Here is a 20050-nt window from a genome sequence, read left to right on the forward strand (position 1 = left end):
CGTTGTGTCCTTGGGCAAGACACTTTACACACCTGCTCCCAGTGCCACCCACACTGGTTTAAATGTAACTTAGATATTGGGTGTCACTTTGTAAAGCGCTTTGAGTCACTAGAGAAAAGCGCTATATAAGAATAATTCACTTCACTTAAGCAATGTCAGTTAAGATTTATCTGAGAGCCAGATGCAGTCATCTGGCTCTAGAGCCATAGGTTCCCTACCCCTGGTTTAAGCACTAGACCCCTTTTTACCTGCACTCTGCCTCCCGCTGGTTCCCACATCTACAAAGCAATTAGCTACCAACTGCCACCTACTGATATGGAAGAGTATTACACGGTTACTCGGCATAGCTGGGTTGGTAGAGTGGCCGTGCTAGCAAGCTGAGGGTTCCAGGTTCGATTCCCGCTTCCGCCATCCTAGTCAATGCCGTTGTGTCCTTGGGCAAGACCCTTTACCCACCTGCTCCCAGTGCCACCCACACTGGTTTAAATGTAACTTAGATATTGGGTGTCACTTTGTAAAGCGCTTTGAGTCACTAGAGAAAAGCGCTATATAAATATAATTATTATCTGAGAGCCATATGTAGTCATCAAAAGAGCCACTTCTGGCTCTAGAGCCATAGGTTCCCTACCCCTGCTTTAAAGTCATATCCAACAATTGCGACGACGACTTTTTACGGTCAACTGAGTTTAATTTTATTAATGATTTCTGCTGGTGTGCCTCTGGAATATTTTAATGAAAAAAAATGTGCCTTGGCTCAAAAAAGGTTGAAAATCACTGATCCATTTAGACTTTATGAAAAAGTGGACGAAAATGCGACTTGCAACTTACCGAATCGTCTTCAACGTTCCTCCCCAACAAGTGTGTCCTTGTCCTCGTCTCATGCTCGCCCAGGAGGGGGCGATGTCACTTCCTGTGTTTGTCTCCGTCAACCTTGAGTGGCAAAATGTGTGCACGTTGAGCAGGCGCAGGCACGGCCGGTGTATAAATAGGTCGTCTGTCGCCTGCCGGGCGGCTCAGTGTCCCGGTCACACGAGGGAAGGAGCACGCCCCCCCCCCCCCCCCCCCCCCTTCACCCATCCACACACTGGAAGGCCACAGTTACCGTGGCAACGCTGCATTAGGATTCTGAGCACGCTCAGTGTGGGAAGGTTCTGGAAATGGGACGAGAGGAGAGAGGTGGGGGCTGGGGGGGGGGGGGGGGGGCAGGAGTGAACGTTGTCATGGCAACATCAGCTGTTGCTTCTTGAGTCAGATTTCAAAATAAAAGCAGCCATTCAAATGCCCATCCATGCATGTTCTACTGCTTATTCCCTTTGGGGTCGCTGGTGCCTTTCTCAGCTACAATCGGGCGGAAGGTGGCGTATACCCTGGACAAGTCGCCACCTCATCGCAGGGCCAACACAGATAGACAATATTCACACATTAGGGACCATTTAGTGTTGCCAATCAACCTATCCTCAGGTGCATGTGTTTGGAAGTGGGAGGGGCCTATCCCCAGGTGCATGTCTTTGGAAGTGGGAGGGGCCTATCCCCAGGTGCATGTCTTTGGAAGTGGGAGGGGCCTATCCCCAGGTGCATGTCTTTGGAAGCGGGAGGAACCCACGCAGTCACGGGGAGGACATGCAAACTCCACACAGAAAGATCCCGACCCCGGGATTGAACCCAGGACTACTCAGGACCTTTGTAAACCCTCTTCCACCGTGAAGCCGCCATACAAATGATTATATGTATTTTTTTGGTCTCATTTAAACTTTTTCAAAAGATGAAAATGTGACAAAAGACAACATGTTAATTGCTGTCAGATCAATGCTTCACTTTAATAAGCGCTCACATTCCTAGCAGGCTGGGAGGCGGGGCTTCTGCTACATCCACAGCCAATCAGTGTCCTCCTCCTACACGTCAATCGAGCCAAAGGACACTACCTGAATGGAATACTAGACGACATTCCTCTTATCCCATTGGGCGTGGCTGAAGGCTGACTCCGCCCCCTCCGTCGTCATCACAGCGCCGTCTCTCCCTCGGCGGTGCCCATGTCCACCCTCCCGTGCAGCCCGTCCTCGTCCACGTCCTCCCAGTCGTCCTCGGCATCCTGCAGTCTGATTGGCCGGCTCCAGCGGAGGAGGCGGAATCTGAAGGGCACCAGGAAGAGGGCGGGGTCAGGCATGGGGTGTGGCCTCTGTGGCGATGTCACTCTCTCCTGGGGGACGCAGGCTCGGACCCGCGCCTCCCTCACGCCGCGTCTCGCCGCGGTGTCGCCGGGAGGCGGTGGGGTCAGCAGCCAGTCCGCGGCCTCGCCTCCCTCCTCTCGTCCTTCCTGCCCCTGAGCGGCGCCCGCCACGTACCCTCGCTGCTGCCGGAGTTTGGCGCGGGCGGCGTGCAGCTGACGGCACAGCGCGGACGTGGCGGCGTTCTGGCGCTGCAGCTCCCGACTCAGCAGCGTGATCTCGTGGCTGCGCCGCTTCAGCTCCTCCAGGAAGTGGCGCTCCTCCTCGCGCAGGCTGCGACCCAGTTCTGACGCCCTCGCCCGTCCCAGGCGCAGCTCCCCGCGGGCGGCGACCGTCATTCGCTGCCGCTCCTCCAGGAGGCGCTGTGCCGCTTGGTAGCGTGTCACCAGCTCCGCCTCCTTCTCTGAGACACATGCAGACACTTTAAAGGCCTACTGAAAGCCACTACTAACCTGATAGTTTATATATCAATGATGAAATATTAACATTGCAACACATGAAAATAAGGCCTTTTTAGTTTACTAAATTGCAATTTTAAATTTCCCGCGAAGTATCCTGTTGAAAATGGCAGTATGATGTTGTAGCGGACATTTTTTTCCAGCCCGATCCAAGCTATAAGTAGTCTGCTTTAAACGCATAATTACACAGTATTCTGGACATCTGTGTTGCTGAATCTTTTGCAATTTGTTCAATTAATAATGGAGACGTCAAAGAAGAAAGCTGTAGGTGGGCAGCGGTGTATTGCAGCTGCCTTTAGCAACACAAACACAGCCTTGTTTACATTCCCGAAGGTGAAGCTTTACTATGGAACAGAGCGGTCAAGCGAACATGGTTCCCGACCACATGTCAACCGGCAGGTTTCGGTGAGAAAATTGTGCTGATAAGTTGGCTCTTACCGTAGACATGAGCGGAGCTTGCGACTCTCTTGCCTTCTCTGTCTCTTCCCTCAGAGACACTGATGGTCACCACACCCGTGGCCACACCCCTCCGACTTTCAGGAACGACAGTAAATCTCACTCCAACATTTGTACCACAAAAAGCAGATAAGGGATTTTCCAGAATTATCCTAGTAAATGTGTCTAATAACATCTGAATCACTCCCACTTCCCTGTCTTTTTTTCCCTTCTTTCTAGTCCTTCACGCTCACTATCCTCATCCACGAATCGTTCATCCTCGGTCAAATTAATGGGGAGATCGTCGCTTTCTCGGTCCGAATCGCTCTAGCTGCTGGTGGCCATGATTATAAACAATGTTAGGATGTGAGTAGCCCTAAAACCAGTGACGTCACGCGCACATCGTCTGCTACTTCTGGTACAGGCAAGGTTTTTTTATCAGCGACCAAAAGTTGCGAACTTTATCGTGGATGTTCTCTACTAAATCCTTTCAGCAAAAATATGGCAATATCGCGAAATGATCAAGTATGACACATAGAATGGACCTGCTATCCCCGTTTAAATAAGAAAATCTCATTTCAGTAGGCCTTTAATAACAACTTGATGACAATTATTCGGATAATGTCACCGTGGAAACCAAAAATACATTACTGCATATGCAAACATGGCGTAAAGTGACGCCATGTGATCACATGACCTCTGACCCCCTTGTCTCACCTGTGGTGGTTCTGTCAGGTAGCCTGGAGTCCAGCTCACAACTCAGCTCTGCACACACGCACACGAATCGATGAATGACGTCAGTGTGAGTGTGTGTGCGCGTGCACGTGCGTGTGTGTGTGCAGGTACCATGGCAGCGTCTCTTCAGGTGCGCGATCTCCACGTGCAAGCCAGCCAGCAGGGTCACGTGCTCCTGCTCGAGGAAGACCATTCCTCTGCGCACGCTGGCCACGTGCTGCTCCAGCCTGCCCGCGTCCATGGTCGCCGCCGCGGAACCACGCGCGCGCACGCCAGGTGCGGGAGAAAGGCGAGGTGCGTGCACGCGCGGCCGAGAAACAACAACAAGGCGCTCACACTTCTTTTGTTGGGAGTGCAACGCGGGTGCGCGGAGGCCTACCTAAAGTGACGTGGGCTGCGCAGGTCCGCGCGCGTGTCCTTGGCACACAAAAGGTCCAGGCGAGACGTGGCGGCGGCGCGCGCCCCCCCGCCCGCGCTACCGAGCCACCGTGCGCGCGCAACGGCGGGCTGCCTTCGTGCTGAGGGCGAGGACAAATAACCTCGTCTTCACCTACCGCGTGCACGCGCCTAAGTGACACGGCCAGCTGCGTGCACGAAAAAGCGGCAGGCTTTGTGTGTCAGGAGACTAGTGCCCCCCAGCGGCAGGAGGAGGAACCTCACATGCACGCTCCAAAATGTTGCTTTGATGCGACTTCCATCCATCCATTTCCTACCGCTTATTCCCTTTTGGGGTCGCTGGTGCCTGTCTCAGCTACAATCGGGCGGAAGGCGGCGTACACCCTGGACAAGTCGCCACCTCATCGCAGGGCCAACACAGACAGACACTAGGGCCAATTTAGTGTTGCCAATCAACCTATCCCCAGGTGCATGTCTTTGGAAAAAAAAAAAATCCCATCAATTTTTGTAAACTTTCTGTTTTTTAGATTGTAAAAAAAATTGTATAATTAAGTTAGTGATAAGTTAAATATACAACAAAAATTAATTACAGCGGACCTAATTAAAGGCCAACTGGAACCCACTACTAGCGACCACGCAGTCTGATAGTTTATATATCAATGATGAAATATTAACATTGCAACACATGCCAATACGGCCTTTTTAGTTTAATAAATTGCAATTTTAAATTTGCCCGCGAGTTTCTTGTTGAAAACGTCGCGGAATGATGACGCGTGCGCGTGACGTCTTGGATTGTAGCGGACATTTTTTTCCAGCCCGATCCAAGCTATAAGTCAGGGGTGTCAAACGCAAATACAGAGTGGGCCAAAATTTAAAACCGAACGCAGCCGCGTGCCGAGGTTGAACCAATCAATCCTTTAATAGGGACCCAAACGAGTTTTGCATTGAATATTGACCAAGCAAGGCTTATATAACTTTATAGTGACATGCAAAATAGAGGTTTTAAATAATAATAATTAAAAAATATCAATGGCATATCCATCCATCCATCCATCCATTTTCTACCACTTATTCCCTATTGGGGTTGCGGGGGGCGCTGGCGCCTATCTCAGCTACAATCAGGCGGAAGGCGGGGTACACCCTGGACAAGTCGCCACCTCATCGCAGGGCCAACACAGATAGACAGACAACATTCACACTCACATTCACACACTAGGGCCAATAAAAACACAGATTGAATGCCTCTTTTCGGTGGCGGGTTTGAGTTGGGGCGGGGTTTGGTGGTAGCGGGGGTGTAAAAATTGTCCAAAAAACAAGTTGGACAAATATGACAACTTAAAATATATATAAGTTAAAAAATATTACTTTGATGCAACTCTTTTAACATTTTTTAAGCATTTTCCAATCAATTTTTTACAAGTTTTGGGAACTCAAGGTTTTTTTTAAATTGTTAAAACTTTTAAGTTGGTATTACGTTAAAGATGAAACATCGTGGATAAAACCTTAGCCGTGCTTCAAGTTCCCAAGATGTTCCAGCAGTGATGACAAAGGCCTGACTTGCATGCTGATCATCATTTCAATCGTCAGTTAAAAAAAATACCTTCATGCAACTTTTTCAAAAGTTGCATTAGGTTGGTAAAACGTGATATAAATAAGTTGGTGATGAGCTGAAGATGCAACAAAATTAACTAAAATTTTCCAAAAATTGTTGAAAAAATAAGTTGGACAAAAATGACAACTTAAAGTATATATAAGTTAAAAAATATTACTTTGATGCAACTCTTTTAATATTTTCCAATCCATTTTTTACAAGTTTTGGGAACTCAAGGTTTTTTAAAATTGTTAAAACTTTTAAGTTGGTATTACGTTAAAGATGAAACATCGTGGATAAAACCTTAGCCGTGCTTCAAGTTCCCAAGATGGTCCAGCAGTGATGACAAAGGCCTGACTTGCATGCTGATCATCATTTCAATCGTCAGTTTAAAAAAATACCTTCATGCAACTTTTTCAAAAGTTGCATTAGGTTGGTAAAACGTGATATAAATAAGTTGGAGATAAGCTGAAGATGCAACAAAATTAACTAAAATTTCCCAAAAATTGTTGAAAAAATAAGTTGGACAAAAATGACAACTTAAAGTATATATAAGTTAAAAAATATTACTTTGATGCAACTCTTTTAACATTTTTTAAAAAAATTTCCAATCAATTTTTTACAAGTTTTGGGAACTCAAGGTTTTTTTAAAATTGTTAAAACTTTTAAGTTGGTATTACGTTAAAGATGAAACATCGTGGATAAAACCTTAGCCGTGCTTCAAGTTCCCAAGATGGTCCAGCAGTGATGACAAAGGCCTGACTTGCATGCTGATCATCATTTCAATCGTCAGTTTAAAAAAATACCTTCATGCAACTTTTTCAAAAGTTGCATTAGGTTGGTAAAACGTGATATAAATAAGTTGGTGATGAGCTGAAGATGCAACAAAATTAACTAAAATTTTCCCAAAATTGTTGAAAAAATAAGTTGGACAAAAATGACAACTTAAAGTATTTATAAGTTAAAAAATATTACTTTGATGCAACTCTTTTAACATTTTTTAAACATTTTCCAATCAATTTTTTACAAGTTTTGGGAACTCAAGGTTTTTTTAAAATTGTTAAAACTTTTAAGTTGGTATTACGTTAAAGATGAAACATCGTGGATAAAACCTTAGCCGTGCTTCAAGTTCCCAAGATGGTCCAGCAGTGATGACAAAGGCCTGACTTGCATGCTGATCATCATTTCCCAGGGTTCTGAGGTTCTGTCAACAACATGGAGAATATGAAAGTAAAAAGTGAAATGAACTCCATAATATTGCCATATTACAGGAATGACACTTTCTTTAATAGTTTTAGACAGGAAGAAGCATGAGCGGCGTTTAAAGGGACAGTACGTGTCTCTCAGGGACGTCCAGATGTGAAATGTGTGACCAGACTTGGCGTCTTAAGACCGCCATGTTCCTCGGTTATGCTGAAGAGGGCCACAGGCTGACTGGGCAAGGCGGTCTCATAGAAAGGACAGACTTTAAGGTGGGCGGACATCGGGGGGGCGTCCGTCATCCGCCACGAGTCCACTGAGGAGAAGAGACGACTGAACTCCCACACCTGACGGACGAGGAGCATGAAGGGAACGTGAGAGTCGTCATGGTCATCACGAAAGACGAGCATGGGTCGTTCTTACTGGCTCAGCCGTCCACCTGACCCCTCCTTGAGGGCGGGACGTCCTCTCCCAGCGCAGCGTGACCATGCCTCGGGTGGGCAGCAGGGAGCAGCACACCTGCCTCATGAGGCGGGACACCAGAGCCAGCTGGGACAATGACAGGCTGTCCAGGAAGCTGGCCACGTGACGCAGAACCTCGAAGGGCAGCGAGCTCAGGGCGGAACCGGCGACTGCAGATAGATCGTCACCGCTGGGACGCAAGTTGAACGTACGCAGGTGTCGGCTGGAGAAGAAGAGAAGAGCCCAAATTTCACCTTTGTACTCTAACTCCAGTGGTTGGTGAGAGCCTTGAGAACATCTCATGGAAAGAACATGTTAGAGAACGTCATGTTAGTGCAGGGGTCTCAAAAACGCGGCCAGCGAGACGTTATTTTGTGGCCCGCACCTTAATATAAAAATGTAATCTTAGTGCGGTCCGCGAGTTTTATACAAATGGCGCTTGACAGCGTCATACTTGCCAACCCTCCCAAATTTTCTGGCAGACTCCCGAATTTCAGGGCAACCATACTCTTGAATTTCTGTCAGTTTTCACTCGGGGTGTAACGGTACACAAAAATTTCGGTTTGGTACGTACCTCGGTTTAGAGGTCACGGTTCGGTTCATTTTCGGTACAGTAAGAAAACGACAAAATATACATTTTTGGGTTATTTATTTACCAAATTTGTAAACAATGGCTCTATCCTTTTAACATTGGGAACACTATAATTATTCTGCCCACGTTAATCCACATTAACCTGCCTCAAGTTGTTGCTTTGATTAAATAAAATGAAAAAACCTTTCTTCTACATATAAAAAGTGCAACATTAAACAGTTTCAAGTCAACTCATCATGCTTAGTTTATTACAGCATTTGGGAATCCTGTAGTTCACTTTCATTATGTAAATGTTATATTTTTTTAAACATGTGATAGCAGGGACCCTGCCATTCAAAACTAGGCTGCTACATTACTAATGATTCATGTAACTATTGCTGAAAAAAATAGTACAATAGCAATAGGAGAGACTATTCATCCCTGAACACCATGGAGTTCAATGAAATAACAGACAGGGCTTTGCTGCCCCTAACAAACACAAACACAAACACACAAACACACACACACACACACACACACACACACACAGACACACACACACACACACACACACACACACACACACACACACACACACACACACACACACACGAAATCTGAGGTCTCAAGGTTGGCAAGTATGAGATGTCAAGTTAGATAACATTACGCTAAGTGAATGTCACGTCAGAGGACGTCACGCTAGAGAATCTCACTTTACATAACGTCAGGTTAGGTAACATTACGTTAAGAGAATGTCACATTAAGAAAATGTAACATTAGATAACATTACGTTAAGAGAATGTCATATTAGATAACGTCATGCTAGAGAACGTCCAATATGGCTCTTTGAACATTTGGGTTGTTGACCCCTGCATTAGGGAATGTCACATTAGAGAACATCGTGTCAGAGAACGTCCGGTTTGTCCAAGCGTTGTGGACGAAATATAAAAAGATCTGACTTAGAGAACATCAGGCTAGATAATGTCCCTTTAGATAACATTCGGTAAGGGAATGTCACATTAGAGAACATCACGTTAGATAACATTACAATCGGTAACATTAGTTAACAGAATTTCACTTTAAGAGAACGTCACTTTAAGAGAATATCACGTAAGAGAACGTCAGGTTAGATAACATTACATTAAGAGAATGTCACATTACAGAACATCACGTTAGATAACATTACATTCAGTAACATTAGTTAGGAGAATTTAACTTCAAGAGAACGTCACTTTAAGAGAATATCACGTAAGAGAACGCCAGGTTAGATAACATTACGTTAAGAGAATGTCACATTAGATAACGTCATGTTGGAGAACGTCCAATATGGCTCTTTGAACATTTGGGTTGTTGACCCCTGCTTTAGGGAATGTCACATTAGAGAACATCACGTTAGATAACATTACAATCGGTAACATTAGTTAACAGAATTTCACTTTAAGAGAACGTCACTTTAAGAGAATATCACGTAAGAGAACGTCAGGTTAGATAACATTACATTAAGAGAATGTCACATTAGAGAACATCACGTTAGATAACATTACGTTCGATAACATTAGTTAGGAGAATTTCACTTCAAGAGAACGTCACTTTAAGAGAATATCACGTAAGAGAACGTCAGGTTAGATAACATTACGTTAAGAGAATGTCACATTAGATAACATCATGTTAAAGAACGTCCAATACGGCTCTTTGAACATTTGGGTTGTTGACCCCTGCTTTAGGGAATGTCACATTACAGAACATCACGTTAGATAATATTACAACCGGTAACATTAGTTAACAGAATTTCACTTTAAGAGAACGTCACTTTAAGAGAATGCCACGTAAGCGAAAGTCAGGTTAGATAACATTACATTAAGAGAACGTCACATTAGAGAACATCACGTTAGATAACATTACGTTCGGTAACATTAGTTAGGAGAATTTCACTTTAAGAGAACGTCACTTTAAGAGAATGTCACGTAAAAGAACGTCAGGTTAGATAACATTACATTAAGAGAATGTCACATTAGAGAACATTACGTTCGATAACATTAGTCAGGAGAATTTCACTTTAAGAGAACGTCACTTGAAGAGAATATCACGTAAGAGAACGTCAAGTCAGATAACATTACGTTAAGAGAATGTCACATTAGATAACGTCATGTTAAAGAACGTCCAATACAGCTCTTAGAACATTTGGGTTGTTGACCCCTGCTTTAGGGAATGTCACATTAAAGAACATCACTTTACATAACATTACAATCGGTAACATTAGTTAACAGAATTTCACTTTAAGAGAACATCACTTTAAGAGAATGTCACGTAAGAGAACGTCAGGTTAGATAACATTACATTAAGAGAATGTCACATTAGAGAACATCACGTTAGATAACATTACGTTCGATAACATTAGTTAGGAGAATTTCACTTCAAGAGAACGTCACTTTAAGAGAATATCACGTAAGAGAACGCCAGGTTAGATAACATTACGTTAAGAGAATGTCACATTAGATAACGTCGTGTTAAAGAACGTCCAATACGGCTCTTAGAACATTTGGGTTGTTGACCCCTGCTTCAGGGAATGTCACATTAAGGAACATCACGTTAATTTAACATTACAATCGGTAACATTAGTTAACAGAATTTCACTTTAAGAGAACATCACTTTAAGAGAATGTCACGTAAGAGAACGCCAGGTTAGATAACATTACATTAAGAGAATGTCACATTAGAGAACATCACGTTAGATAACATTACGTTCGGTAACATTAGTTAGGAGAATTTCACTTTAAGAGAACGTCACTTTAAGAGAATATCACGTAAGAGAACGCCAGGTTAGATAACATTACGTTAAGAGAATGTCACGATAGATAACGTCATGTTAAAGAACGTCCAATATGGCTCTTAGAACATTTGGGTTGTTGACCCCTGCTTCAGGGAATGTCACATTAGAGAACATCACATTAATTCAACATTACAATCGGTAAGATTAGTTAACAGAATTTCTCTTTAAGAGAACATCACTTTAAGAGAATGTCACGTAAGAGAACGCCAGGTTAAATAACATTACATTAAGAGAATGTCACATTAGAGAACATCACGTTAGATAACATTACGTTCGGTAACGTTGGGAGAATTTCACTTTAAGAGAACGTCACGTAAGAGAACGCCAGGTTAGATAACATTATTTAACATGACGTTATCTAATGTGACATTCTCTTAACGTAATGTTATCTAACCTGACGTTCTCTTAAAGTGACGTTCTCTTAAAGTGACGTTCTCTTAAAGTGAAATTCTCCTAACTAATACGGCTCTTAGAACATTCGGGTTGTTGACCCCTGCTTTAGGGACTGTCACATTACAGAACATCGTGTCAGAGAACGTCCCGGTTTTTCCAAGCATTGTGTATGAAATATAAAAAAGATCTGACTTGTAGGTGACTGAGGCGTCATGGCTGGCGGGTCGGAACCTCCTCCAGGTGTAGGTGCAGCCCAGGTAGGCCAGGGGACACCTCTGCACAAACCAACCGTTCAGACATGACTGAATGTCAGCGTGGACGTTCCTGAGGGACACCATCAATCAACTTATTTGGGTCGTACTAAAAAGGACACATGCCGCAAAGGGGACGTCCTGGTACCTGACATGCGAGGAGAACTGACTGCGCGGGAAGCTGTGGCCGCACAGGAAGTTGAAGACGCAGCAGGCTCGGTTGTGTCGGCCGCTCACGCTCTCGTCCTGCAACCTCAGGTGGAGCTTCTGCGGCCTGCCGGACGTTACCTCCGCCAAGGTGGTGTCACGCTTAAACGGCGCCGAGCGGAACGAGTGCGTCTGCGTTCCCACGTCCACGTAGAGCCCGTCCGCTGCTTTGGACTCGCTGATCTTGAAGACGTCATCAAAAGTTCACGGCGTTCGGGAAAACCTCCCAAGGGAATGAAATCAGAAGTCACCTGACCTTGTGCCCTCGGACCTCCCTCTCCGCGTAGCCCAGCAGGGTGTCGGCCGCTTCGTCGCCGAAGAAGTCTTCCTCGCCGACCTGGAGCTCTGACGTGTCCACGCTGCGGGTCTCCGTGGGGGCCGGGGCCTGGTCGTACAGATGGAGCCGCCGCTTGTAGTGGTAGCTGTCTGGAACCTGCGGGAGAACGCACGTGAGCGGGACACGCCAGCGGGGAACATGGCGGCTTGTCGCGGCGGAGACCTTGAAGGAGCGCAGGGTCTGGACGGGAATGGGCTCCAGGTTCCCGTAGACAAAGTCCTTGTCCCGGGGCGTACACGGTTCTATGTGTCCGAAGGTGATCAGCATGCGGCCATGATGGACAATGTACATGTTGTACTCCTGTGGGCTCAGGTCAGAGCTCAGACGCTCTAGAACCCCTTCCTGCCAGGGGGCATGGCCCGTCTTACTGGTGTCTGGGAGCACTCCGGCGCCGTCGTCTTTCACGTCCACACTCGTTGGACCATCACCCGCTCTATGAACCAAGTCCGATTTTGGTTCTGATTGGTTCTGCTTGGCCTCGGCCAGCGCACAGCCGCCTCTCTCCATCCCGAACATCATCTCACTCAGCTTCAGTTTCTCCTGGTTGACCACCGAAGACCCCCTGGCTCCGCCCCCATCTGTCTCCGTGGTCACCACGTCCTGGCAAGCACCGTCTTTTTCAGTGAGGGAACCTGTGAGAGAACATCAAGCATTTCAAGTTAGGGAATGTCAAATTAGGGATTCAATTAAAGTACGTCGAGACAATGTCAAGTTAGAGAACATCAAGAGAATGTAAAGTTAAAAGCATCAATTTAGGGGTTAAATTTAAAGAACATCAATTTAGCGAACATCAAGTTAGAGATTAAATTATAGAACGTCAAAATTGAGAACATCAAATTAGAGAAATCCAGTTAGTGAACGTCGAGAGAATGTCAAATTAGACAACATCAAAACAATATCATTTCATGAAAGTCAGATTAGAGAACAAATCAGCCAACACCAAATAAAAGAACATCAAGTTAGATAACATCAAGTTAGAGATTAAAATAGGCAACACCAATTTAGAGTTAAAGTTAGAGAACGTCAAGGTAAAGAAGGTCAAATTAGAGAACGTCAAGTTAGAGAATTAAATATAGAATGTCGATTTTGAGCATATAAAGTTAGATATTAAAGATAGAGAACGTCAAATTAGAGTATGTCAAATTAGAGAACATCAAAAGACCATCTTGTTAGAAAAAGTGAAGTTAGAGAATAAATCAGAGAACGCCAAATTAAAAAATATCATATCAGACATTAAATTAGAGAACGCCAAATTAGAGAACATCAAAATAGAGATTAAAATAGAGAATGTCAAATTAGACAACATCAAATTAGAGTTAAGGTTAGAGAACGTCAAAGTAAAGAACGTCAAATTAGAAAACGTCAAGTTACAGAATTAAATAGAGAATGTCAATTTAGAGAATATCAAGTTAGATATTAAGATAGAGAACGTCAAATTAAAGTACATCAAGTAGGAGAACATCAGATTAGAGTATGTCAAATTAGGGAACATCAAAAGAACATCTTGTTAGAGAAAATCAAGTTAGAGAATATATCAGACCACGTCAAATTAAAGAACATCAAATTAGAGATTGAATTAGAGAACGTCAAATTAGAGAGCATCAAATTAGAGATTAAAATAGAGAATGTCAAATTAGACAACATCAAATTAGAGTTAAAGTTAGAGAACGTCAAAGTAAAGAACGTCAAATTAGAGAATGTCAAATTACAGAATTAAATAGAGAATGTCAATTTAGAGAATATCAAGTTAGATATTAAGATAGAGAACGTCAAATTACAGTACATCAAGTAAGAGAACATCAGATTAGAGTATGTCAAATTAGAGAACATCAAAAGAAAATCATGTTAGAAAAAAGTCAAGTTAGAGAATCAATCAGACGACTAGAGAACATCTAGTAAGAGATTAGTCTGAGACCATTAAGTTAGAGATTAGGTTCTGGAAAATCAAATTATAGAACGTCAGGAGAATATCAAATTAGGGATTAAGTTAGAGAAAATCAGATTGGTGAACATCAAATTAGTGAACATCAAGTTTGAGAACATTAAATTAGAGATTAAATTCGAGAACATCTAGTAAGAGATTATCTTGAGAACATCAAGTTAGAGATTAGGTTCGGGAACAACAAATTAGAGAACGTCAGGAGGATTTCAAATTAGGGATTAAGTTAGAGAACATCCGATTGGTGAACATCAAGTTAGTGAACATCAAGTTTCAGAACGTCAAGTTTTGTATTAAGTCAATTAAGTTAGAGAACGTCAAAACGAAAGAATATCCAGTTAAAGATTAGGTTAGGGAACATCTAATTCAACAATATCAAGTTAGGGAACATCAAATTTGACAACATTAAATTAGAGATTAAGTTTGAGAACATCTAGTAAGAGATTAGTTTGAGAACATCAAATTAGAGATTAGGTTCTGGAACATCAAATTAGAGAACGTCAGGAGAATGTCAAATTAGGGATTAAGTTAGAGAACATCCGATTGGTGAACATCAAGTTAGTGAACATTAAATTTGAGAACATTAAATTAGAGATTAAGTTCGAGAACATCTAGTAAGAGATTATTTTGAGAACATCAAGTTAGAGATTAGGTTCTGGAACATCAAATTAGAGAACGTCAGGAGAATGTCAAATTAGGGATTAAGTTAGAGAACATCCGATTGGTGAACACTAGTTAGTGAACATCGAGTTTCAGAACGTCAAGTTTTGGATTAAGTCAATTAAATTAGAGAACGTCAAAATGAAAGAATATCCAGTTAAAGGTTAGGTTAGGGAACATCTAATTAAACAATATCAAGTTAGGGAACATCAAGTTTGACAACATTAAATTAGAGATTAAGTTCGAGAACATCTAGTAAGAGATTAGTTTGAGAACATCAAGTTAGAGATTAGGTTCTGGAACATCAAATTAGAGAACGTCAGGAGAATGTCAAATTAGGGATTAAGTTAGAGAACATCCGATTGGTGAACATCAAGTTAGTGAACATTAAATTTGAGAACATTAAATTAGAGATTAAGTTCGAGAACATCTAGTAAGAGATTATTTTGAGAACATCAAGTTAGAGATTAGGTTCTGGAACATCAAATTAGAGAACGTCAGGAGAATGTCAAATTAGGGATTAAGTTAGAGAACATCCGATTGGTGAACATCAAGTTAGTGAACATTAAATTTGAGAACATTAAATTAGAGATTAAATTCGAGAACATCTAGTAAGAGATTATTTTGAGAACATCAAGTTAGAGATTAGGTTCTGGAACATCAAATTAGAGAACGTCAGGAGAATGTCAAATTAGGGATTAAGTTAGAGAACATCCGATTGGTGAACATCAAGTTAGAGAACATCAAGTTTGAGAACATTAAATTAGAGATTAAATTCGAGAACATCTAGTAAGAGATTATTTTGAGAACATCAAATTAGAGATTAGGTTGTGGAACATCAAATTAGAGAACGTCAGGAGAATGTCAAATTAGGGATTAAGTTAGAGAACATCCGATTGGTGAACATCAAGTTAGTGAACATCAAGTTTCAGAAAGTCAAGTTTTGGATTCAGTCAATTAAATTAGAGAACGTCAAAATGAAAGAATATCCAGTTAAAGATTAGGTTAGGGAACATCTAACTCAACAATATCAAGTTAGGGAACATCAAGTTGGACAACATTAAATTAGAGATTAAATTCGAGAACACCTAGTAAGAGATTAGCTTGAAAACATCAAATTAGAGATTAGGTTCTGGAACATCAAATTAGAGAACGTCAGGAGAATGTCAAATTAGGGATTAAGTTAGAGAACATCCGATTGGTGAACATCAAGTTAGTGAACATCAAGTTTCAGAACGTCAAGTTTTGGATTAAGTCAATTAAATTAGAGAACGTCAAAATGAAAGAATATCCAGTTAAAGATTAGGTTAGGGAACATCTAACTCAACAATATCAAGTTAGGGAACATCAAGTTGGACAACATTAAATTAGAGATTAAATTCGAGAACACCTAGTAAGAGATTAGCTTGAAAACATCAAATTAGAGATTAGGTTCTGGAACATCAAATTAGAGAACGTCAGGAGAATGTCAAATTAGGGATTAAGTTAGAGAACATCCGATTGGTGAACATCAAGTTAGTGAACATCAAGTTTCAGAACGTCAAGTTTTGGATTAAGTCAATTAAATTAGAGAACGTCAAAATGAAAGAATATCCAGTTAAAGATTAGGTTAGGGAACATCTAACTCAACAATATCAAGTTAGGGAACATCAAGTTGGACAACATTAAATTAGAGATTAAATTCGAGAACACCTAGTAAGAGATTAGCTTGAAAACATCAAATTAGAGATTAGGTTCTGGAACATCAAATTAGAGAACGTCAGGAGAATGTCAAATTAGGGATTAAGTTAGAGAACATCCGATTGGTGAACATCAAGTTAGTGAACATCAAGTTTCAGAACGTCAAGTTTTGGATTAAGTCAGAAAACATCAAATTAGTGAACGTCAAATTGGAGAACATTACAGAGAACGTCAAGACAAAGTCAATTTGGAGAATGTCAAGTTTGAGAACATCAAATTAGAGAACATACATTTAGAGATTAGGTTAGGGAACATCAAGTTAGAGAATGTCAAATTAGACTATGTCAAATTAGAGAATTTTAATTTAGAGAACATCAAGTTAGATATTAATTTAGAGAAAGTCAAGTTAGAGTTCATCAAGCAGGAGAACATCGCATTAGAGAATGTCAAATTGGAGAATGTCAAATTTGAGGACATCAAGTTAGAGAACGTTAGGTCAGAGATGAATTTGAAGAAAGTCAGGTTAGAGAACATGAAAGATACTTCACCTTCATCTGTGTTTGAGCTGTCAATCATCGGTACAAGATCGTCTAGTGTGTCCACCTGGGTCTCCTCCTCCTGTTCTTCGGGTTCCATCAGTTCAGGGAACAAAGGTTTCATCCTCAGTCGGGCAAAGAGGTCTTCCTGATCCACCAGCGCCATGGCGACATCCAGGGCCTCCTCCTGGCTCTCGCCCCCCTTCAGGACGTTCTCCTGCAGGCGTTGGGAACAGTGCGGGTCGGTGTGGTCGGCGGGCCAGCGGTTCCACTCCGCGCTGCAGACCACCACGCTGGCGGGACACCCCTGCAGGTGGGACGCCTGCTGGGAGCGCCTGAGCCGGGCGGGGCATCCGTAGGCGGCGTTGAGACATGGCACGCTGATGTTGGGGCACAGCAGCAGGTGCCCCTCTTCTTTGCACAGGTGGAAGAGCGCCCCGCAGTGCAGGCGGCACGGGACCAAGGCGCAGCACACGCCGGCCTCCACCGGCGCCCTGCAGCGTCTGCTGTAGCAGGAGGTGCAGTGGGCGTGCTGGCGCCCTCTGCTGGCGGCATGGCGCCTGCTCTGAGAGGAGAAGACAGAGTATTTGAGCGGGGTCAAGATCATGTGTGACATATTGACACTGTCACAACACAACAACATGTGACACAATGACACAACATTGAGGGTAACACAATACCACACAACATGCCAGCTTACCATCACATAATCCTGCTGGCTTGTCCTGAGAACAAAGACACTGAGAGAAAGGTTCCGTATTCTCTGACCTCTGAACACCGTGTGTGTGTGTGTGTGTGTGTGTGTGTGTGTGTGTGTGTGTGTTAAAAATAGAGCCGAGAGCGGTGCATAAAATGCGGAGGTCAGAAAGCAGCAGAAGGAGGTTTGTGTTACCAGCGTCGTTCAAAACAAAGCTCGTGTCCTCACTAACTTCTTGAACTCGACTACACTCGGGTACTAACATGTCCATGTGAACACATGAACATGTGAACACATGAACATGAATGTAAATAACATGTGAATTTGAACATGAACGTACATGTCAACATGTAAACAAATGAACACCTGAATGTGAATTATAACATGTACACATATGAACACATGAACATAAACATATGAACATGTGAAAATAAATGTAGAACATGGGAACATATTTACATGAACTTTATACATGAATGTATGACATGTGAATGTTTGAACATGTGAACATGAACGTACAACATGTCAACATGTAAACACCTGAACATGAATGTATAACATGTAAACATATGAACACCTAAACCTGAATTATAACACGTATACATATGAACACATGAACATAAACATATGAACACGAATGTATGAACATGTGAAAATAAATGTAGAACATGGGAACATATTTACATGAAGTTTATACACGAATGTATGACATGTGAATGTTTGAACATGAATGAAGAACATGTGAACATGCACATGAATGTATATAACATGTGAATGTATGAACATGAATGTATATAACATTTGAATGTATAACATGTGAACACATGAACATGTGAACATTAACATGAATGTAAATAACATGTGAATGTTTGAACATGTGATCATGAACGTACATGTCAACATGTAAACACCTGAACACCTGATTGTGAATTATAACATGTATACATATGAACACATGAACATAAACATATGAACATGAATGTATGAACATGTGAAAATAAATGTAGAACATGGGAACATATTTACATGAAGTTTATACACGAATGTATGACATGTGAATGTTTGAACATGAATGAAGAACATGCGAACACGCACATGAATGTATATAACATGTGAATGTATGAACTTGTGAACATGAATGTATATAACATTTGAATGTATAACATGTGAACTTATGAACATGTATGTATGAACATGAATGTATATATGTGAAAGTATGAACATGTGACCTTGAATGTATATAACGTGAATGCATGAACACATGAACATGAATGTATATATATATACATATATATATATATACACACATATGTGAAAGTATGAACATGTGAACATGAATGTATATAAAATGAGAACGTATGAACATGTGAACACATGAAAATTATGAACATGAATGTATATATGTCAAAGTATGAACATGTGACCTTGAATGTATACAACATGCACATGTATAAACATGTGAACATGAATGTATAACATGTGAACACATGAACATGAATGTAGGAACATGAATGTATATAACATGTGAAAATATGAACATGTGAGCATGAATGTATGAACATGAATTATATATGTGAAAGTATGAACATGTGACCTTGAATGTATATAACGTGAATGCATGAACATGTGAACATGAATGTATGACATGTGAACACATGAACATGAATGTAGGAACATGAATGTATATAATATGTGAAAATATGAACATGTGAGCATGAATGTATGAACATGAATTATATATGTGAAAGTATGAACATGTGACCTTGAATGTATATAACGTGAATGCATGAACATGTGAACATGAATGTATAACATGTGAACACATGAACATGAATGTATGAACATGAATGTATATATGTATATATACATATATATATATATATATGTGAAAGTATGAACATGTGAACATGAATGTATATAAGATGAGAACGTATGAACATGTGAACACATGAAAATTATGAACATGAATGTATATATGTCAAAGTATAAACATGTGACCTTGAATGTATATAACATGCACATGTATAAACATGTGAACATGAATGTATAACATGTGAACATATGAACATGAATGTATATAACATGTGAAAGTATGAACATGTGAGCATGAATGTATATAACATGAGAATGTATGAACGTGAATGTATAACATGTGAACGTAGGAACATGTTATACTTTGACTTTGAATGTATATAACATGCAAATGTATGACCATGTGAACATGAACGTATAGCATGTGAACGTATGAGCATGTGAACACATGAACATGAATGTGTCTAATAGGTGAAAGTATGAACATGTGACTATGAATGTATAACATGTGAACACATGAGCATGAACATATGAACATAAATGTATAATAGGTGAATGTATAAATATGTGACCATGAACATGAATGTACCACATGTAAATACATTAACATGTGAACATATGAACACATGAACTTG

General features: G+C 41.5%; 2 protein-coding genes and 1 pseudogene across 3 annotated transcripts; all 3 read right to left on the reverse strand.

The window, feature by feature from the left end:
- The window catches only part of LOC133551989 (clustered mitochondria protein homolog), a 48438-nt pseudogene extending 47405 nt beyond the window's left edge, over positions 1–1033 (reverse strand).
- A 759-nt stretch (positions 1034–1792) lies between these two features.
- On the reverse strand, positions 1793–4638 carry LOC133551993 (coiled-coil domain-containing 92B-like). The gene is made up of 3 exons (XM_061899211.1): positions 3965–4638; positions 3836–3883; positions 1793–2628 (listed from the first exon to the last, which is right to left on the reverse strand). Exons 1-3 carry the CDS (start codon positions 4092–4094, stop codon positions 2000–2002), a joined length of 807 nt encoding a protein of 268 aa, XP_061755195.1. The 5' UTR covers positions 4095–4638; the 3' UTR covers positions 1793–1999.
- A 1817-nt stretch (positions 4639–6455) lies between these two features.
- LOC133551992 (F-box only protein 40-like) lies at positions 6456–17712 on the reverse strand. Of its 2 annotated transcripts, XM_061899210.1 has the most exons (9): positions 17607–17712; positions 16919–17471; positions 12254–12723; positions 12011–12187; positions 11696–11937; positions 11489–11620; positions 7464–7725; positions 7177–7387; positions 6456–7044 (listed from the first exon to the last, which is right to left on the reverse strand). In XM_061899210.1, exons 1-8 carry the CDS (start codon positions 17607–17609, stop codon positions 7184–7186), a joined length of 2043 nt encoding a protein of 680 aa, XP_061755194.1. In that variant the 5' UTR covers positions 17610–17712; the 3' UTR covers positions 6456–7044; positions 7177–7183. The 2 variants fall into 2 exon arrangements, with proteins under 2 accessions (XP_061755194.1, XP_061755193.1); XM_061899209.1 differs by lacking the exon at positions 6456–7044 and having other exon boundaries at positions 7096–7387.
- Positions 17713–20050: the final 2338 nt, after the last annotated feature.

The sequence above is a fragment of the Nerophis ophidion genome, linkage group LG04 (assembly GCF_033978795.1).
Source record: "Nerophis ophidion isolate RoL-2023_Sa linkage group LG04, RoL_Noph_v1.0, whole genome shotgun sequence".
Lineage (NCBI taxonomy): Eukaryota > Metazoa > Chordata > Actinopteri > Syngnathiformes > Syngnathidae > Nerophis > Nerophis ophidion.